This window comes from Leptinotarsa decemlineata, unplaced genomic scaffold (assembly GCF_025532065.1).
Source record: "Leptinotarsa decemlineata unplaced genomic scaffold, Ldec_3_MD MMD2_tig00000505_RagTag_RagTag, whole genome shotgun sequence".
Taxonomy (NCBI): domain Eukaryota; kingdom Metazoa; phylum Arthropoda; class Insecta; order Coleoptera; family Chrysomelidae; genus Leptinotarsa; species Leptinotarsa decemlineata.
Genome location: NW_027412549.1, coordinates 974,017 through 995,505, shown reverse-complemented (window position 1 = coordinate 995,505; position 21,489 = coordinate 974,017). Strand labels below are relative to the sequence as shown.

General features: G+C 35.6%; 2 protein-coding genes across 5 annotated transcripts in view; one reads left to right on the top strand and one right to left on the bottom strand.

Annotated features, from left to right (window-relative positions):
- Nucleotides 1-5,592, bottom strand: part of LOC111506640 (Dynein heavy chain at 93AB) — a 79,996-nt gene extending 74,404 nt beyond the window's left edge. Inside the window, 3 exon segments of the mRNA XM_074173750.1 lie at nucleotides 1,800-2,136; nucleotides 4,950-5,068; nucleotides 5,347-5,592. Of these exon segments, the coding sequence (XP_074029851.1) occupies nucleotides 1,800-2,136; nucleotides 4,950-5,068; nucleotides 5,347-5,584 (694 nt within the window). The 5' untranslated portion in view covers nucleotides 5,585-5,592.
- The window catches only part of LOC111506437 (uncharacterized), an 84,430-nt gene that overhangs the window by 34,184 nt on the left and 28,757 nt on the right, over nucleotides 1-21,489 (top strand). Inside the window, exon 1 of one of the 4 annotated variants that reach the window (XM_023161695.2) lies at nucleotides 10,065-10,175. The exons of the other annotated variants lie outside the window; for them this stretch is intronic. The gene's annotated coding sequence lies outside the window, so the exon portion shown is untranslated. Of the gene's footprint in view, nucleotides 1-10,064; nucleotides 10,176-21,489 lie in introns of those variants that run through there. 4 annotated transcript variants of the gene reach the window in all.

The following is a 21,489-nucleotide window of genomic DNA, read 5'->3' as shown; positions in this document are numbered from 1 at the left end:
GGTTTAAGCAAAACTTTCAAGGATAGAGAATGAACATAAAACCTAATATAATAAATACATTGTTGACGAAACTGCTAAAGCACATATTAGAATAAATTAGTGTGAAGTTAGCCACGCTTTTCCATCCACAGTTTCTGACTTGCCGACTATCCATGTTGGGATAGAGGAGAAATTGTAAGCAGTGTTGCCAAGTTTCTCATAAATTTAAGGCTGGTATTTAATTGGGCGATATCATACAAATGACCGAACAAAACAAGAAAAATTTTCTAAACGTATACACACAGAGAAGAACTTGAAATAAAATTTTTCACTGATAATTTTTCATAAACGTATTGAGTAAGCATATGAAGCGTATTAACAGTATCGATTTTGACACGCATTAATTTTTTTTTGAAGATGAATACTTCATATTCTCTGAAAAAACTTCTTATTTTCCAAATCACGACGAGAACTTCGTGAAATTTTGTGGAATACCTTTCTACGGGGTATACCTTTTCATGGGGGTACTCATGTGTTCCTATTTTCCAATCTACTATGAGTACCCCCATGAAATTTTGTGAAAGACTTTTCAGAGGAGTGTGCTAACAGGGTGAATCATAAAATTAGCGTGACATGCCGTACGGACTGCGATACGAATTTTTATTTTTCGAAAAATAAAAAATTCGTATTTTCCAATCTACGATGAGTACCCCCATGAAATTTTGTGGAACACTATTCAGAGGGGTGTGCTAACAGGGTGAATCATCGAATTAGCGTGACATGCCGTACGGACTGCGATACGAATTTTTATTTTTCAAAAAATAAAAAATTCGTATTTTCCAATCTACGATGAGTACCCCCATGAAATTTTGTGAAAGACTATTCAGAGGAGTGTGCTAACAGGGTGAATCATCAAATTAGTGTGACATGCCTTACGGACTGCGATACGAATTTTTATTTTTCGAAAAATAAAAAAAATTGTATTTTCCAATCTACGATGAGTACCCTCATGAAATTTTGTGAAATTCTATTTCGAGGGGTGTGCTAACAGGGTGAATCATCGAATTAACGTGACATGCCGTACGGACTGCGATACGAATTTTTATTTTTCGAAAAATAAAAAAAATTGTATTTTCCAATCTTCGATGAGTACTCCATGAAATTTTGTGAAATACTATTTAGAGGGGTGTGCTAACAGGGTAAATCATCAAATTAGCGTGACATGCCGTACGGACTGCGATACGAATTTATATTTTTCGAAAAATAAAAAATTCGTATTTTCCAATCTACGATGAGTACCCCATAAAATTTTGTGAAAGACTATTCAGAGGAGTGTGCTAACAGGGTGAATCATCAAATTAGCGTGACATGCCGTATGGACTGCGATACGAATTTTACAATCTTTTTTTTGAATTCGAGGAATATTTGAAGTGAATTATCAAGGTTTACTGGCTCAAGCTTATCTATTATACCACAATGAAACATTGTGAGATGATAGTATTTCCCATCTCAATCTTATGCGAGATCATTCATTAGAATCACAACCGATCAAATGAGTGTTGAATTTTTTTAATTCTGGATTATGTTTGGTTTGAAATAAAATAGTGATACCCAAAATCCTGATATTCTCCATTCAATGAATTATGTGTGAGACTTTTATGCAGCTGAATGTGTAGAAATGAACTTGGTTCATACTGGTCGTTACAGGATGCAAAATTACAAGTCTTGTAGATGAGATTTCAAATTCAACTGGATCCATAGCAGCTCAGGATAATATTCCATTTCAAATTGTTTTTAATGAATGAATTTGAAGAACTTACCAACAGCTGGAACTGGATTGACGTTAGATGCCAATTTCTCTGACGAATCGTTCAAAAGAACGTCATTTATTTGTGCTGACCACTTTATGATCACTCCTTCGATTGCACTCTTCAGATACAAATCGCAAATTTCTCCATTACTCTCTATGAGTGACCGCTCAACCTCGAAAACTTTATCTATGCCTACTGGCATTGGAAGGACGGTTTGGCCATTTACCTGGCCTTTTACCTGATATACCGTGCTTTTAAGGCTGTGGACGTGTTTGTGAACGTCTTTTGCTATAACAGCTGGCCATTCAGTGTGGTTCATCGGATTGGAAAGAAGTGGGACTAAAATCTGAAATGGTAAATATAGGCTAGATTAGTGATGTACTGATATTCAATTAAAAGTCATCACATGAGTGCTTGTGATACATTGTTTGGAACCTTTGGTGTAGTAATGAATATTAATGGAGTTTTTTCCAACACCAAACCGTTATTTCAACCCCTCGACACGTATTTCGACCACCAACTGATCATCTTCAGGAGGAAGATCAAACAGTTTGATCTTCTCGTTCATTGAAGAATTTTATCACGTTTATATGGTGACGTCATGATGACAGATCGCCTCGATTAGAGTTGATCCATTGAGGAGTTCATTAAATGAAATTTGAATATTTTAAATCATATTACAAAACAAAATTTCGACCGTATGTATATACAATCATCTTCAGGGGTTAACTGAAACTATATACAGTAGAAAAATATATTTTTGTGTAGACTACGTTCTAACACATTGTGTAGAAAAAATAATGCATGTCCCGAAAAATAAATTTGAGATTTGAGAATACGAACAGGAATTTTGGGAAACGTTTTTCAGGAAATCTCTAAATTATACAAAGTTTATATCAGTGAGATATGGACTTCGATGTTGAAACTCCAGGTTGGGATAAAATGAGACAGAACGATTCAAAAAAGTCTTGGAGCTATCATCTTGACCAATGAATATTTATTATACAATTTGAGCGAAGGTTAATGATAGGGAACTTCCCATAGAATGTAGTCTCCTTATTCACTCCCTAAGAAACTTCAAGCATCACAAGACGAGTACACGTATGATAGTTCAAATGAAAACTAATCAAATATGATTTTCAACCGTATGAATAACTTGACAATTTGGGTACTGTATTTCAAAGTAAAGCGATACATGTTACAAAATATAGAACAACTCAGTAGCAGTTGTGCTAACTGAATTATTGAGCCTTTTGTTATATCAGCAACTAGCTCTGTAATTCATCTAAATATTTGTATGTTACTATGTTACTTCAGCTGGGAAACGATAAATACAATTATTATTATTTTCACCGTAGTGTGCGCTGGTCAGGCCCTATCCCCCGAAGCCCCGATACAATGACCACTCATCACACCGTGGGGTACGTGATCATTGGGTCCGAGAATCATGTGCCCTGAGCAAGCACAGTGAGCAAAGAATGACAGCCTTCTGCATATGTGCGGCTAAGATTTCTGCCTTAGTGCGGCAAGCCTGTATGATTTTAAGATTCGAGAGTAGAGAGGACATCATTCCACCAAAGACTCCAATAATCAGAACAACCATCTTAACAGAGTGATCTGGATAGAGTCTGCGGAGTTCGAAGAGAAAATCTCGATATTTTATCCGTTTTTCCTCCTCTTTTCTGACAATATTTGTCTCGCCAGGAGCTGAAAACTCCACGACAAATATCGTTTTGCTCTGATGGTCGAGAAGGGACTACATCAGGCTTATTAGCTTGTATGAGCCTGAGGGTGGGGAACGAATAGTTCCTATAAATTCGGCACTTCTCGTTCCCCACAACGGATTCTTCCCGGAACGTAGGGCAATACCGGTATCTCGTCAATACCATAAGAGTGTCGTAGATGGTAATATAGCACTCTTAGGGCAGCATTATATGCTGGACATGCTGATAGCAAGAACACTTCGCGGCAGGCCCTGCACCTTGTGTCAGGAACCTCTATACCCATCACGCGACTGCGGTAGACTAAGGTGTTGAAGACACCATCCTGGCAAGCCATGATGAACCCCTCAGTTTCCGACTTCAGCCCACTAGACCTGAGAAAAGCGAACGTCAGGCGCTTTGATAAGCCACGGTCTCCAATGTTATTGAAGAAGACCCCATGCATTGGCTTGTCCTTGTGTCTCCGCAGAAGTAAGCTTTTATCTGAGATTTTTGCTGAACGGGTTTCCAACTCGATGACAGAGTTGTGGTCACCTCGTTCAGAGTCGAAAACTATACCGAGTTCATCTCGGTATTATTATTATTTTTTTTTTCGCCGTAGTGTGCGCTAGTCAGGCCCTATCCACCGAAGCCCCGATACAGTCGGGAAGGCGCGCCAGCATTATCAACCAATGACCACTCCCCACACCGTGGGGTAAGTGATCATTGGGTCCGAGAATCATCTGTCCTGAGCAAGCGCAGTGAGCCAAGAATGACAGCCTTCTGCATCTGTGCGGCTAAAATTTCTGCCTCAGTGCGGCAAGCCAGTATGATTTTAAGATTCGAGAGTAGAGAGGACATCATTTCACCAAGGACTTATTATTATTATTATTATGTTCTTGCCTTTGGCGCCAATGATCTTATCTCTCGAAATTTTGCATTGCCTCAATAAAACCAAAGCTTAAAAATGAATTGAAGTACCATATTACTACGAAATATCAATTTGGTAATAGTATTCGGTGGTGATTTGTCGCGCCAAATATCATGTCAGGGAGGGATATGGCACGAGTTGGAATATCGAGATAATTTTTCAATGACTGATATTGGTTATGAAAGATCTGTTATACTAAAATATTATTAGAAATGAAGATTTACTCAGGTTCATTTGTTGAATATTAATTCATATCGGTGTATTGTATATCTCATATTTTCATTTATTTCACACAAACATGAAATAAAAAACTCCAACAAGAGTATTTACTTACTGTTATGTATTTTCGGATACAGACCAAATACTTTTAGATCAAACTTTATTACAAAGAATTATCTGACATTACAACTTCATTCCTATTTGACAGTAAACCGACAGTTCTCCAAACCCGTATTCTAATGTTTTCTAAATACTGAAGGTTTGGTACTTTTCAGCTTACCTTACATGATTATAATATATAACACTTACCTCATCCACCAAAGATGCCAACTGATCGATAATTTTCGAAGAAAGATCCCCAGATATAATGGATTCTGAAGGTACCGTTTTGGACACAGGTATTTGGGATTTCTTTATGAAGTATACTCCTGGAAAGTGATAAAAATTTTGAAGGCTCAGTTTTCGCTTAGATAAACCAGAAAAAACTTCAATTTTGCTTTCAGCATTGAAATTAAAATATAGAAAAGGTATAATTGACTAAAAACATGTTACAATTTGTTGATTTTCTACAAATATTTCATTCAGATGAAACTCAAAAGCTGAAAAAAATAACAGCGCAAAAAGGGACTTTTCTGTTATTGAGTAGTGAATTATAATCGTGCATTCGATGTAGAAATTTGAATAAAATCAGAAAAAAGTAATTCACCTTTACTCTTCAGTTGTGCTAAAGGAAAACCATTCGAGGCTACTAACTGGGCGGTTTGAGTAAGCACAATCACAAGAAGAATAGGAAAAGGTCGTTCCAAGAATTTCTTTATAACGGATTTGTTTTCCTCAATTGACATCATTCGTGTCCATTTTTCAGGTTTCAGTTTCAATGTTTTCTGAACAAAATTGCCCAAGAACTCCAGTCTAATGTCTACTTGTGGCGCTGGCGGGTCCATTTTCTGATACTATTCACTGAAATATCAATAGTAGGGTTTACATTGAAACTAATTGATAATATATCACAAAAGTTACGCACTCATGGCCCAATACTAGACAGGGCTACTACTATCAAACATAAATCATTATTATATAAATTCGGCCAAGTATTTTATTCCCAATGTCTACATATTCACGTTAACATAATATCTGGAATCAGTTTTATTTCAAACGGAATCTACATTATTATGTTGCTATTTGTAACTGTTCGAAACTGACCAGGAAATTTTACCGAATAGATCCGTTGAATCACTTTTCTTTCTGAACTGAATGTGATAATTTTCTAGTGATTACAATTATTCGAATGGTAAAATTTGAATGTTGTCAGAGATGTGTCGATAGCTAAGAAATACATACCGATAACATGCTTTAATTTGTGTTATAAGTTGTTTACGAGCACACGAATGCTTACCGCAGTTGACCCAGTATTCGAACGGATATATGAGCAGAAAGGGTCGAAGAGAGGAGTCGCTGAATGTAAAGAGGACCTGCCCATTGATAGATGTGTTAGGCAGGACTCAATACAATATAAAATAACCTCTTTATGGCCTGGATCGATTAACGCAAGGCATTTGATACAACTGATCTTGCATTTGCTCAGATGCCTTGCTGTACCCGACAAAATAGTGAGATGCATTGAACAACTATTAGCACTCTGGCGGACCCGCTTCACCAGAATATCTAGTCAAACTAGAGTACAAACAGGGTGGGTCACTTTCAGAAGGGGTGTATTTCAGGGCGATTCCCTTAGTCCCCTTTTTTTCTTCATCTCGCAATTGCCATTATCCGATGTACTCAGAAATTATCGAAAGTATTCTCTGGCAACCCCGGAAACCTGAGACAAAATATCTCCCATTTGTTCTATATGGATAACTTTAAACTTTATGCCTTTAGGGAAAAGGATTTCCATTAGTCCTTGAGGATGGTGGAAGAGTATGGTATTCGAGACATACAAATGTGCAAAAATGGAAGCATCCCGTACCATCTGGATGCCGGAGAGACGTCTCGGGGTGGAACAACGCCACTCACAAGAGGTAGCAGCAGTGAAAAACTCTCCGCGGCAAAAATCAGCACAAACTCCAACAGATCTGGTCATCGGAACTGTCGCTAAAGAACAAACTCGTTGCTGTGAATATCTTACTCTACCCGTTTGGAGTAGCTGAATCATCTGCGTAAAGCCTCGATACATCATCATAGGAGATGCAACCATGGTCCATGACCATGAGACAACAGAAATTTTAACATTTCTCTTTAGAACAGCTCTCGTAGCGCTGTTCTAACAAATTCTCTAACAACATTGAAGACTTCATCTCATTAAAGCACATGATCATTGCTTTTCTCTTGTCGAATAGGCTGAAGTCGGAAATTGAGGGCTCTTCATGGCATGCCAGGTGGTGTCTTCAACGCCTCAGTTACCGTAGTCTCCTGATGTGTATAGTTGTTCCGACACAAGATGCAGGACCTGCCGGGAGCTACCTGATATCCTAATGCACTTGCTGTCAGCATGTCCATGTCCAGCATATACGGTATCAGCCTATATCCATCGTTATAATGCGGTCCTAAGAGTGCTTCACTACCACGGCACTTTTACGGTATTACGAATATCGCCCAAAAAGAGCAGGAAAAACGAATAAAATATCGGAATTTTTTTCTTCGAACTCCACATACTCTATCCAGACCACGGTATCGAAATAATTATATGATTGTTTTGGATATTGGAGTCGTTAGTGGAATGATGCCCTCCCTACTCTGAATCTCAAAATCATGTCGGCTTGCCGAACTTTGGCAGAAATCTTAACCGGAACTTATGATAACCCATTCCACGGTATCATTGGTTGATAAGGCTGGCGAGCCCTCCCGAATATACCAGGGCTTTGGGGATAATATTGATGATAATAATAATAATACAGGACTCGACTAATGTATCCTCTGGGAAAATAATAATAACATTGATAATAGTTTTTATTTCTTCAAAAGACCCAATCATTATAATAAAATGAAATTTTTTTAAAAGCAGCAAGGAGCAAATTTCAATCTATGGAAGTAGGTACCTACCATTTTCCGCTGAATTGTTTCTCCAGTCAACACCAAAAAATACCCTACTGCGTGATGTATTTCTTAGTACTTATTCATACAATAATACATTACCTACCCAAACTATGAATGTGAGAATCGTCACTACCTTTCCTTGAACTTCATTTTGAAACTTGGTACTGCTATTTTTTTTGTCCACAGGAGCAGAGTTATATATCTTGCTTACTTGAAATAAAAATAAACACTGAAGTATTCAGATCGAAATTTTGATGGTTTTCACTAAATTTAGTTCTCACTTCCGACAGAGAATGCATCTAAATAACATATTATTAAACCCTCCTGAAAAATAGGGTTAACAAAAAGAAAACTGCTTGAAATCAATCAAAATGACTTAACTGGTTCTCTTTCATAAAACGATTTCTTAAGAAACATATATTATTTAAATAAATAATCAATTGAAGTATAAGTAATATATGTACGATTTCTCTTGAATACATAAGAAAATAAGTTTTACATTACATAACATTACACAATTTATATGATATAAAAGCTTGTCGTCAGATTCACATGTGCATGTAAATAAGAATAAAATTTGTAACTTGATCTTGACATTAGTAATTATAAGAAAAAAATATGTTTTTTTTATAAAATATGCAAGTGTAACAAAACTTTTATATTATGTGAAATGTATACCTTAATGAATTGGTGGCAGTTGAAATAATTTAAAACTTTTTCTTCTTTACAGAACATGTTAGTGTAAGCTTGTTTTAAAAAATATTTGTCATTATTATTGGGCTGAATGAGAAATTGAATTCGAAAAAATGAATACCTGTTTCGGAAAATTACTATAAAGTAAAGTGGAGGATTTTAAGGTGATTTCGTTCTTCATTTCCCACCTAGAATATATGAGAAAAATACTCTACATTCTCTATCAAGCCCATAAAAACTTTTGGGAAATGTCAAGAGTAGAGAGTTGGGAGGTCGGATTGGACCTTTTTGATGAAGACAGATTTTTTTCATTTTCTACTCAGCGAACTTTTTTTGAGAAAATCACTGAAACACACGCACGTTTCGCTAACCAAATTAGCGCATCATCAGAATATGACTCACACGTTTTAGTCATTTTCTGATGAGACTAAGTTGGTCAGCGAAATGCTCGTCAAGATACAGTACTTTTGTTTTGGTGTCGGAAAAATGTATCCAAAAGATTCATTTTACGCCAGAGGTTCAAATTCTATCTACCTATCAAGTTCTTTTGGATTTTTTTTCCAAATTTTCTATTTACTCCACAAAACCACCCTAAGAGGAAATAGGGGTTTCAAGAGGAAATAGGGGTTTCGAGGGGTTTATCAATAAATTCAAATTAACTGCAAAAAAATCGAAAATTGACAAAAGTGGGGGCCCTAACAGGCAATTTTAATCGTGGTACTCAAATATGTATTTTACTACCCAGTCAATAAAATATATTTTCTCTCTTGTGTTCAATACATGTCTTCGCAAAATGTGCAACAAGTAATAATAATAAAATTACCTCATCGAACAACAAAAACCAATAAATATCATCTCAAGACTAGACAATGTACCGGTGAAAACATCTGTTGGCTTTGTTCAAATGTAGGTTAACTACTAACGATCCGAAGCATCAAGATTTTCTAAAAGTCTTCGGTATGACATATATCATGCCACAATCACGTTATAATATTCGCGTGGTCTCTTCGTCTCATAAATTTGCCTGTTTCGTACCAAGACACGGTCTTCCTTACTTTAAATGACAAACACAAATAAAGTTAACATAGTCCGGGTTTTCAGATTCAGAATGTAGATATAATAAAAGGTTGGGTCACAATGCTAATTTGAAAATAGCTATTTATGATTTGAGTGTCAAAAGTAAGGTTTTATTTTGTGAGTGAAAAACTAAAAAAAAAACGAAAAAATAAAACTTTTAACACAAATATCATACACAGTTTTTTTATAAGTGTCCTGTTTTCATAATAAATATTTATGTAAAAACACATTTTGACATTTCCTGTCAGTTAACTATTTTCATGTTATCGCATTTGCTGTGAAGTAGCCATGTCAGGTGACGCCGATGAATCACCTGGTACCAACAATCAGTATTGTTTACAGCTCACGCGTTTCATTTAAAGTCACATTTGAAGTTTTTGCCGGTGTTTAATGTATATAATACATTCGTTACAGAATTTAATTGTATCTATATCTATTGTTCATAATAAAACTTCCTTGGAAATTGAATAATTATGTTTTATTTATTGCTATTTGGTCGAAAAAAATAGTGTTAAAAATACTTTTAACAATAGCGTTAAAAGTATTTTTAACACTACTTTGTAAACATCATCTTTTAAAACTCTTGACAACCATTAAAAATGTCACTTTTAATGGCAGTTTTACAAAATAGGGTATTATTCAACGAGCAAAATATGTGGTCATTATTTACGAGAATGAAGTTTGCCACCAGGCAAACGTATTAAATAATTCAAGCAAGTGATGTCATTACTCGTGAGTACAATACTATACTTTTTTTAACAGTTGTATCAAAAATATTTCAAAATAAGATTAATTTGTGAACAATTACCATTGACTTTCATAACAAGAAACAACCTACAAAATCACTCAAAATTATTTCTTATTATTGTTATTTTATTCGATTACAAATACAACTCTGGTTTACAAGTTCCATGCCCTACTAAGTACTCCACCGCACCGTGGCGAATACAAATTAGTATGACATACAACTATTTTTATCTTGTTTCTCGTTGGAAATTATTAAGTTTGATGTTTGGAAACATATTCTGAAGTAGGAAATTTTCAAGGCTCACCTGCGATTGAAAATAATTAAATTACAACTGTAAAATTATGAATTTGCTCATCTGTAATTGGCCCCAAAGGTATACTACGATTCCATAAGAGTGGGCACTAAATTCTCAAAAATATTATTGCATTAAAACGAAAACATTTTTGTATATTTTATCATAATTTTTCCTCATCTGTTTAGTATAATTCCCAATCCCTTGTCAACAAGGAGTTTGCAGTTGCTGTATTTCTCGAAATTAAAGGAGCATTTGACAATGCACTACCTAAATCTATAGGATCGTCTCTGGCTAGGAAAGGTATAGAATCGACCAAAACTGTCTGGATCTATGCCATTCTGGTAAACAGAACTTCAACTACGACTCTTCAAGGCGAGGCCATAAGATTCAGGGTCATCAGAGGCTACCCTCCAGACAGGGTACTATCTCCCCTTCTGTGGTCGCTCCTGTGGATAGTCTGCTTGATGCCCTCGACAAAAGAAAAGTAGATCTGCAAGCATATGCAGATGATCTTGTCATCTTGGCAAGGTCCACGTCGGGAAGGATAGCTTGTAATATCCTTCAAAGCACGATGGACGTTCACATCTGCTGAGGGAGCAGATGTCTGTCGACCCCAGCAAAACTGTGATAATCTCCTTCACCAGGAGGAGAAAATTGCACGATCTAACGCCACTTTCTCTCAATGGTGAGGTCATTCTATTTGGAACTGAGGTGAAATATGTTGGCATTGTCCTTGATAAAAAACTCACCTGGGACGCTCACTTGGAAAAAGTTTTACACAAAGCCAGACTGTCCCAATGGACATATCGAAGGATCCATTGGATTTATGTGATGATTGTCAGACCAATGATCACTTATAGTGCAATTGTCTGGTGGCTGAATTTACAGAAAACGGCTCAGGTGAAGATCTCTAGCTTACAGAGACAGGCTTGTCTGGCCATCAGTGGTGTCATCAGTATCATACCGTCAGCGGTCATGGAGATCCTTCTAGAGCTACCTCCTCTTCATATTTTTCTGGAGAGATAGGAAAGATGGACTGCATATATGTCCAACTGTCAACTACGAACTGCCAGTACGAGATACTGTTCCCGAGTAGAGTAGTAGTAGTAGCAGTAGTAGAGTAGACCGGATCCTCCGGGAGAAAGAAATATCAAGAGCAGATAGTTGTTGGTTCGCAGATGGATCAGGCATACGTTCCGGTTCTGGTACAGGTGTTTTCAGTCGCAAACCCAGGACAGAGATATCAATCTGCCTAGGAACCTATGCGACTGTATTTCAAGCGGAAATTTACGCTATTGAATTGTGTGCGGAGAGATTGGAAGAATTCAACCTCATACACAAGTCATTAAAAATATTCTCGGGCAGTCAAGCGGCGTTGGAAGCTCTTGGCTCCTACCGAGCAACGTCTAAATTGGTAGCAAAGTGCCAAAAACGACTCTCCTTGATAGAAAGACTTAACAGATTGTCTCTGGTCTGGATTCCTGGCCATATTGGCTTGTAAGTCAATAAGGCTGCTGAGTCCCTCGCAAAGTATGGTGTTGCAAGCAGCTTCGTCGGACCAGAACCTGTCATTGGCATCGCTTTAGGCTACGCCAAACAAAAATTAAACACCTGAATGGCAAGAAGTTTAAGGACTTCTGGCAGGATCTTCCAGGATTGGCTCAGTCTAAGGCATATATTCACTCTTCGAAGCTTGATACCAAACAGTTGTTGGACTATAGTAGGAATGAACTACGATGTCTAACAGGCCTTCCTCCAGGTCACTGTCATTTGAATCATCATATGCAGAGACTTGGACTGTCGGAAGAAAGTGTGAGTCGTCTCTGTTTAGAAAATGATGAAACAGTAGAGCACATACTTTGTGCCTGCCCCGCTGGGGACTGAATCAAGTTTTTAGATTTCGGCAGAGCCGTACTCTTACCATCTGACCTGAAAGACTACTCACCATACAAACTACTCGGCTTCGTTGAGAAGGGGGGTTTATTTGGTCGAGTGTGAATAGGTGTGAGCCACAATAAACCCTTGCGGGTTGCTGTGGAGGGTTGAATAGACCCACTCACTTTGGACCTAACCTAACCTAACCTAGTATAATTTTGGTATGCCACTGTAAGAGACAGATTTAGGCAAAAACATCAGTCATTTCTGAGAATTCAGTGCCTACTATTTTGGAGTTATAGTATGGTGGATTATGATTGGTTCGAAGGAATGAGTTGCTGCTTTACCAAACAAAAAAATGTTACATAATTGATGATATTGATAATGAAGTCACCTTCAAACAGATATTGATAATATTTATGATGAGAAACGTATTTGTTCAAAATCGTTCTTACCATCTACGAATCATCTTAAAGAAGAATAGCGGTCTTACAATAATTATGAGCTCAGTAAACAGAAATAGTCATTTGGTATGCAAACCAAATCCTTAACGGTCCAAATAGCTTTACCATCGGAGGAAATAAATAAACATTAGTAATTCATTATTCATTTGTGTTGGATTTATAACGGAATCCTTGAAACACTTTTCTATTTTCAACGGAATTAACAAAACATCATTGGTATACAATCTCGAACCGTTTCATTTATCAAATTGATACTACAAGACTTCAAAGTTTTATTGATAAATTGAGCAATACCATGAGAGCAACAAGCATAATAAAACAACGAGCTCGTAGGACGAGTGGTTTTATTTAAAAAAAAAGGAAATTTTTAGGTTGAGTGGTATTCGCAAAGATTATTTCCTGAAATATTTTCAGCTGGATGCATCGATACAACAACAAAATATCAGGTCTCAAACTGAATACATTTTAGTGAATAAGAAGAAATGTCAACAGCAAAAATTGTTTGAAAGTACAATTATTGAACTGATATATGAACAAATTACTTAAATGACTGAACTTGTAGGATTTCATTATCAAAATCTATCGTGCCTTGACATGAGACCACAGCACCGGTACCCGAGTCACCCGACATACTTGACGCGGCTAGACGCATTAACTGTACGTCGCGTATTCTTTTCGATTTCAATGAAACTCCTTCTGTTCAGAATGATGCATAAATTGTTGGTATTCAAGGTGGAGTTTGAATTGAAGTATTGTTGTCATATTTTCGTGGGGTTATGTGAATCAGTGAAGTGTGGCAATTCGTTTTCTATTTCGGTTTTTTGTATCTGTTTATATCTGTTCGATGTTTTGTTTGATTTAGGCTCTAGTCACCGTTATAACTATAATATTCACTTATAGAAGCATATTTGAATATTTGGTTTCATTGGTTCAATATGATTAGCACAGTGTCAGTGATTGAAATTATGAAATTGCCCTGATACTCACGTATTTTTCAACAATAATGACATCCAGATGTCAATTTCATGGCCGTCAGTTTTGTCGCTATTGGGAAGAAGCATTTTATCGCTATAAAACTCTGTTTTGGCGACCTAGCCTTCAATTTTTTTCATTTTATCGGTTGAAAAGAAACCATCGCTATAAAATTCTACTTTCGCGGCGTAGCCTCAATTTTTTTCATCATTTCATCGCTATGAAGGAAATGATAATTATATATTTTTTATACTTACTTTTCCAGATAAGGATTTGTGGTGATGACAAGCATTGTTCATTTCATATCAACGATTGACTGAGATATGCTACAATATTAATGGTAGGGTCCGTTTCTACAATCCGTGCCTCTGGGTACCCCCTACTATGGTAAATATCATTTATTTCATAGGCTTTGCTACCAGGACCATTCTCCCAAAATCCGTTATATTCGGATGGATGATTAACCGTTGTTCTGTCTCAACACGATACAAAATAAGTGCTCACTGTTCAGAAGAACCGTGGAAGTAGAAAATTGAGAATGATAGCTTTCTGAATTTGTTTGGCTGATATTTCTGTCGTTTCAAGACCATTTCTGTACAATATCGAGGTACGAAAGTAAGAAAGGCATTATTCTACCAAGAACTTCTTCAATCAGACATATTTCATCATAGATGACATGTATGTTGAAGATACCGTCCCCTCGGTCTTTAACTTCAGCCCGATTGACTCAAGGAATGCAAAAGTTGGATGCCTTGATAAGCAGAGATATTTTTAAAAAAGATTTATCCTTTTAGAAAAAAGGGGTCATTGCGGCTTTGACGTGGGTGGTCTCTATTATTATCAATACTGTTGTAAATCATGCCCGAAAGAAAATAACGCCGGCCGCCACTGGTAACCATAAACCAAACGTGACGTAGCTAGGAGCGCGCGAATGTACAATGATTCCCCGTCACTCTAGAAGCAGCAAAAATAATGCTGCCGATTTTAACGGAACTTCGGCGAAATTTATACGGCATTCGATTACGATATTTGAAGGCCAGCCACGAGGATTTCGACACAGTCAAGTGGACGTTACAGTGCGGTACGCGAAATGATCTAGTAAGGCGATAGACATTCAAATAATAGTTGAAGTTTACTTGAAGTGTTTGTTGTATTCAAAGTGAAATAAAGTTAAGTTTGATTATTCAGTTTTTGGGAAATAAAGTTTTTGGCTTTCTACTAATCTTCCTACTTTCCCAAAAATTAATCACTCCTTAAAATATAACCTCGTCAATTCAGATTATTCAGTGTAGTTAATTATTGGTCAACTCACGGGGAAAACGTAACAATACTGTTACATCAAGTGGCTAGCTCTCTCTCACTGATAAATGGCTTGATGGTACAGTTAGTGATAAAGCATTTTCTAAAAAAAGCAAAAAGATATCGGGCACATATTTACTTTCTGCATAATTGAGTGTAAAAAGAAAATCCAATTTTTAATGGTATTGAGGACGAAGAAAAGAAATAATAAAATAATTGAAAAAGTTATTCATAATGGTGAAGGAGTATGTCACGTTTCCCAGTCATTAGTTGCAATATAAATATTTCGACTCAGTATAACATTTTTACACGGGTCACAGTCCGAGATCCGAGTGAAAAAACTTTTCGCGTTGTTGCTTGGACTATAAAAGATGCTACATTCATTTCAGTAACTTCGTTCGCTTTGACATGCATACTTTTAACAGAAAATTTATTAGTTTATAATGGAAACTTAATTATAGCCGTTTCAATAATTGGAGTTCGTGAATGTGTCTATCTTTCATAAGACACTGATTCCCCGCTAATTACAAAAATTAATGGAAAAAGTTGATGAAGAGCAATACTTTTTAATTGATTTCTAATAACTTTCTCCAAAGAAAACAATCGAGTTTATGATTATAGTCAAAAGCACGTCTAACGCAGCCAGTTTTTTTAGTTTGTTTTTGTCCTGGTAGGGCAAAGAGGGGTGCAGTACATAGTAAAATTATATTATCAATATAATATTATTACTTTTTAGTATAACTTGAGAGTTTATTTCTTTTGTTAGGAATATACGAACAACAGTAGTACAAGCAAAAAAAATTATTATTTTAAAACTTGTATATTTTCAGTGAATACATCGTTTTAATAGTTTTTAAAAAAATCTGTTTAAAATCTGTTTTTCCGTTAATCAGCTGTCGCTCCCATACGAATGACAACTCTCAAAAGTTGAGAACTTGTGCGAGCTAAGGACTAACGAGGTCTTACCTTTTAACGTGTGATTCCTAACACGGTTACAGAATCATTCCAGCTTCAACCAGATAAATTCTCTCGAGAATAATATCTGGTCGAGGCGGGAATCGAACCCACGATCTTCCGATCGTGAGTCGGGCGCACTACCACCGCGGCCAATTCCAGTAAATCAATATAAGCATATGTTGGTACTTAAATTGCAACAGATCAACTTACATTTAGGCCTGTAACTCAGTTCGGGTCAAATCTTGCAAATCCTCAACCGATTGAGATGAAATTTTATTGACGACCATTGTACATCAAATATGGTGGTCCACCCAAGATGGCGGACTAGTTTTTTATGACATACCATGAAATGGGTATTAACTGAAAGAGTTTGAATGGGTTCAAGGAAACAATCAAAACTGGCGGAAAACAAGATACATACAAATTATTATTATAGCTTCTTTCAAAAATAAATACTACAAAAAAATTAAACCATGAATCACTGTTGGTCTTATTACATCTATTGAACACGGATCGCTTGAAAAGAAAACTTATTAGAAATTTCTCAAATGAAACTGAAAAAGAATACAGAAATGAACTTAATATTTTGATCAAAACAACAAAAAATGAATTCTATCAAAATAAAATAGCAGAATCAGGAAACGAATATAAAAAATTTGGTCGGTTATCAATTATATATAACAGCGCGGCATAAAAATCAAATAAATAAATAGACAACACTTCAATAACCAGTAAAGGTGAGATATTACCAAATAATTAAGATAAAGCAAATATATTCAATGAATTCTTTAAAAACTTGGGTATAAATATGTCTGAAAAATATAAAATATTAATATGAAACAAAACTTTCCTGAAGGTGACAAAATAGACTCAACCATTTTCTTGAACCTTCAACGGAAAACGAAATTATTATTCATCTTCCAAACCTAAAATATAAATGTTCCTCGGGCCCAGATAAATTCTCTGTGAAAAGTGTAAAAACTATACATGAATACATAATACACCCATTAATCCATATAATCAATGTATGCCTTTCAAGTGGAAACATTCCAAAACAATGGAAAGAATCACTCATCATTCATCATTGAACAAGTGGTTATAAAAAGATTGACGGAATTTTTTCGCAGACATAACGTCATTACTGACAGACAGTATGGCTTTATCCAAAATTCAAACACTGAAAACGCAGTAGTTGATTTTCTAGAGGAAACAGTAGAGGCCTTGGACAAATCATCGAAATGCATAGCAGGTTTTCTAGATCTCGCTTAGGCCTTTGACACAGTATCACACGAAATTCTACTAAACAAATTGAGTCACTACGGTATTCGTGGTCTCCCACAAATGTTTATGTCCAATTACTTAACAAATAGAGTCCAGAGAGTAAACATTGGGAATGAGGTAAGTACGCAGTCAATAGTGTACATCGGGGTGCCTCAAGAAACAGTGTTGGGCCCAATACTGTTTCTTGTATACATGAACAGTATACCAACAATAGATGGTCTAGAACACCTTATTTGTTATGCTGACCACACGGCTTTGATTTGCGTGGGAAAGAATATAGAGGATGTTAAACACACCACCGAAACAAATTTACAGAATATATATGCATTGTTGAATTTAAATAAGCTTACTCTAAATATTGATAAGACTAAATTTGTTGCCTTTCCACCAAAGGTCATTAGTCAACAACATAATCTGTCTCTGAAACTATACACTATAAACTGTAACAAAAACGTATGTGGATGTTCTACTATTAAAAAAGTGTCATCGATTAAATATTTAGGGGTAACCCTAAACCAACACATACGATGGTCTGATCATATCATGCATGTAAACAAACGCCTTAGAACACTTATACACAGTCTTTATTCTCTAAGAGACATCCTCTCCAGAAAAAACCTCATGATACTCTACAACTCCCTAGCCCCCAGCCGAATCAATTCTGTCTTACTGCATCACAATATAGGGTGGAGGCTTCAACAACACACTGGACGTTATACAAATAACACAAAACACACTATTAAAAATCATCCTGGAAAAAAATGAACATTTTTCCACCGATAAGTAATATCAGCAAGCAAATATATTAAATGTTAAACTATTATACACTCACCAATGTTTGAAGAAAATGTTTATGAATCAAGAAAAATTCAACCAGAAAAGTACTAGGATAAACAGATACCACAAACATGAATGTTGATATCTAACCCTTTAAAAAACTTTAACACAAAGGACATTCTATTTTTTTTCGGTCCCAAATTTTTCAACGCCTTACCGATTGACCTAAAACAGATTCCAAAAATGAAGAAATACAATATTGAAACAAAAAAATATGTTATGAATTATTCTGAGAAATTTTATGATATACTGAATACAAAATCAACATAAAAAAATGCCATCGTCTTGGCATCCTCTCCCCTATGTTGATCACATCCGGAAGTAAAATATTCAATATCAGAAATCTAGTTTATTTTGCTTATTCACCATGTCAAATAATGTACATTTAACTCTTAATTTCTCTGATCGAGCACATGGCAGACAGGCAATCTTGCCTAGGCCAATGGGGTCGAGAGCAATATGTAAAGATTTGATAATCTGTACTCTAATTTTAAGGAAATTAAAATTGAATTGAATTGAATTGAATTGAATTGAATTGAATTGAATTGAATTGAATTATATTGAATTGAATTGAATTGAATTGAATTGAATTGAATTGAATTGAATTGAATTGAATTGAATTGAATTGAATTGAATTGAATTGAATTGAATTGAATTGAATTGAATTGAATTGAATTGAATTGAATTGAATTGAATTGAATTGAATTGAATTGAATTGAATTGAATTGAATTGAATTGAATTGAATGAATTGAATTGAATTGAATTGAATTGAATTGAATTGAATTGAATTGAATTGAATTGAATTGTATCGAATTGAATATATCTCATATTATCCCTATCCCTACTTCCCTACTAATATTATGAATGCGAATGTAAGTTTGTTTGTTACGGTTTCACGCGAAAACTACTCAATCAATCATCATTAAATTTTGTAATCATGTTATTGAAGTAACATAGGATACTTTTTATAAAGAAAATATTTTTTATGTAAGATAAAAAAATTGAAAATTATTTATTTTTCTTACAGTGGAATATATTTTAATATTTGTTGTTGCAACTCAATAAAGCATATTTTAAATTTTCGAAACTTCATCGTATGTAATAATTTTAAAAAATTGATAATCCCAGCCAAGCATTAAAATATAGTTCTCATATTGATTTATCTCTATTGACACTTATTTAATGGCATAAATGCGAACAAAGCCGCGTGTAAAAGCTAGTATTATTATAAAAATAGTACCTACACCTTAAGGGTGACAGATTGTCATGTAAGTGAAATTTTATACCAATGCTCTTCAATATATTACGCTATATAGATCTTTTGTAAATGGGAGAAAGTGATTTTCAATAATTCAATGTTCATATGTTTGGAATTAGTTGTTCAGAATTGACTTTTTCTTCCAGTTTATCTGAAAGAAACTTTTGTGCATGAGTTACATATTATTGTAAATACTTTATTTACAACTTAATTGATGTCTTCCTATCTTTGGTAGAGAAGTAGAAAACCAAAAATATTTTTTCCCAAAAACTAATCTCTCCTAAAAATATCCCGTTTTCATTTTGATTGAGGGTTCATTTAGTTTCGAATCATCCTGAATGTGAGACCCTAATCAGTATGCAGTGGCCAACTATTCCCTGAAAATTTGAACCGATTAGGATAACGAAGAAGAACAGGCCTTCTCTTCTGTATGTTTGTAGTCAAAAAGTACCTAAGGCTTTTGAATATGCCTACCCATACTGAGAAAAAAAATTTAACTAGGAATGTTCTGCTTATCTATTAGGTTTTACCCGTTTTAATGGCATGTCTTTTTGTAGCTCCGTTTTTTCTCTACGAATTCAAATTGAACCATTGAACCAAAGCGCTGCCGAAATAGTCCGAAAAATTAACCAGGCATTTGGCAATGATAATTTCAATGAACGCACTGTTCGACGTTGGTTTGCGAAATTCTGTTCCGGAAATTTTAGCCTTGAAGATGAGGCTTGAAGTGGTCGACCTACAGTAAGTAATACAGTACCAGACTTGAGGACCCATCACAAACAGTGTGTGGGATGACGGAAGAACTGGGCGTTAGCTCCCATGCTGCTTTTTATGGCTTAAAACATATTGAAAAGGTCAAAAACCTCCAAAAGTGGATGCTACACGATTTGAACGATCAACAGAATCTCTCACGTTTCGAAATCAGTTCTCTGCTTTTGCACAACCAAAACGATCCTTTTTTGAATTGGATCGTCACGTGTGATGAAAAGTGGATCCTTTACATCATCAGGAGACGTTCAGAACAGTGGTTGAACTCTGATGAGCCACCCAAGCACTTCCCAAATGCAGGTGGTCAGCAGGTGGTGTGATTCATTATAACTTTCTGCAAACCATCCTCACCTATTGTGACGAAAGGTACCGAAAATTGCGTTTCGCAGCAGGCACTGGTCAACAGAAGAGATCCAATTCTGCTTCACGACAACGCCCATCCACACGTTTCACAAATTACCGTTCGAAAATTAAACGAATTGAGCGTCGAATAAGTTTTGCCTCACCCACTATACTCCCGATACCTCTCGCCAACCGACTATCATTTTTTCATGCACTTTGATAATTATCTTACCGGTAGAACCTTCACCAATCAGGAACAGGAAAAACGACCTTCGTCGACTTCATCGAATACGGGGCGCACCCAATTTTTATGCTGACGGAATTAATCGACATGTATTACGTTTGCAAATGTGGCGCTTATTTCCAATAAATTGAATATGTATTCACTGATATATCACAGTTTAAAATATACTCATAAAAATGGACAAACCTTCTGAAACAACCGGATAACATTCACAACAACCAGTGTTCAATGTATGCAGCAATCAAAGGGTTTAAGTGGATTCATGAAATGTATCCCAATGGAAGTTAAATTTTTAACTGACATATCGTGTAATGTTTATTTAGTGATATGTAGGTAACATTCCTTTATAGGCTACATCAAAGCTACAGGACTCAGTTATAAAAAAATTTTGAAACAGTTTTTAAAGATCATACAAACCTCGCAGAAAAGTGCTATAAATTCTTCTTGTGAATCTCTTGCTGAATTCAATATTTCTCTCTAGATTTTCCTTCATGAGAGCATTCTTATTTTGTAGGGGTGAAACATTTCTTTCTTTGGACACTTTTTGAAGTTACTTCACTTTCTATCTTTTTTTTCTTAAAGATGTTGGAGCATGGAGATCTTGGAGCATTTTTAAGCATGCCAATCGTTTGGAGCTTATATGAAAGTTTGCGCAAATATGTCCTCGAAATAGGGTTTTTGAGCAATTTTCACATTTTTCATTAA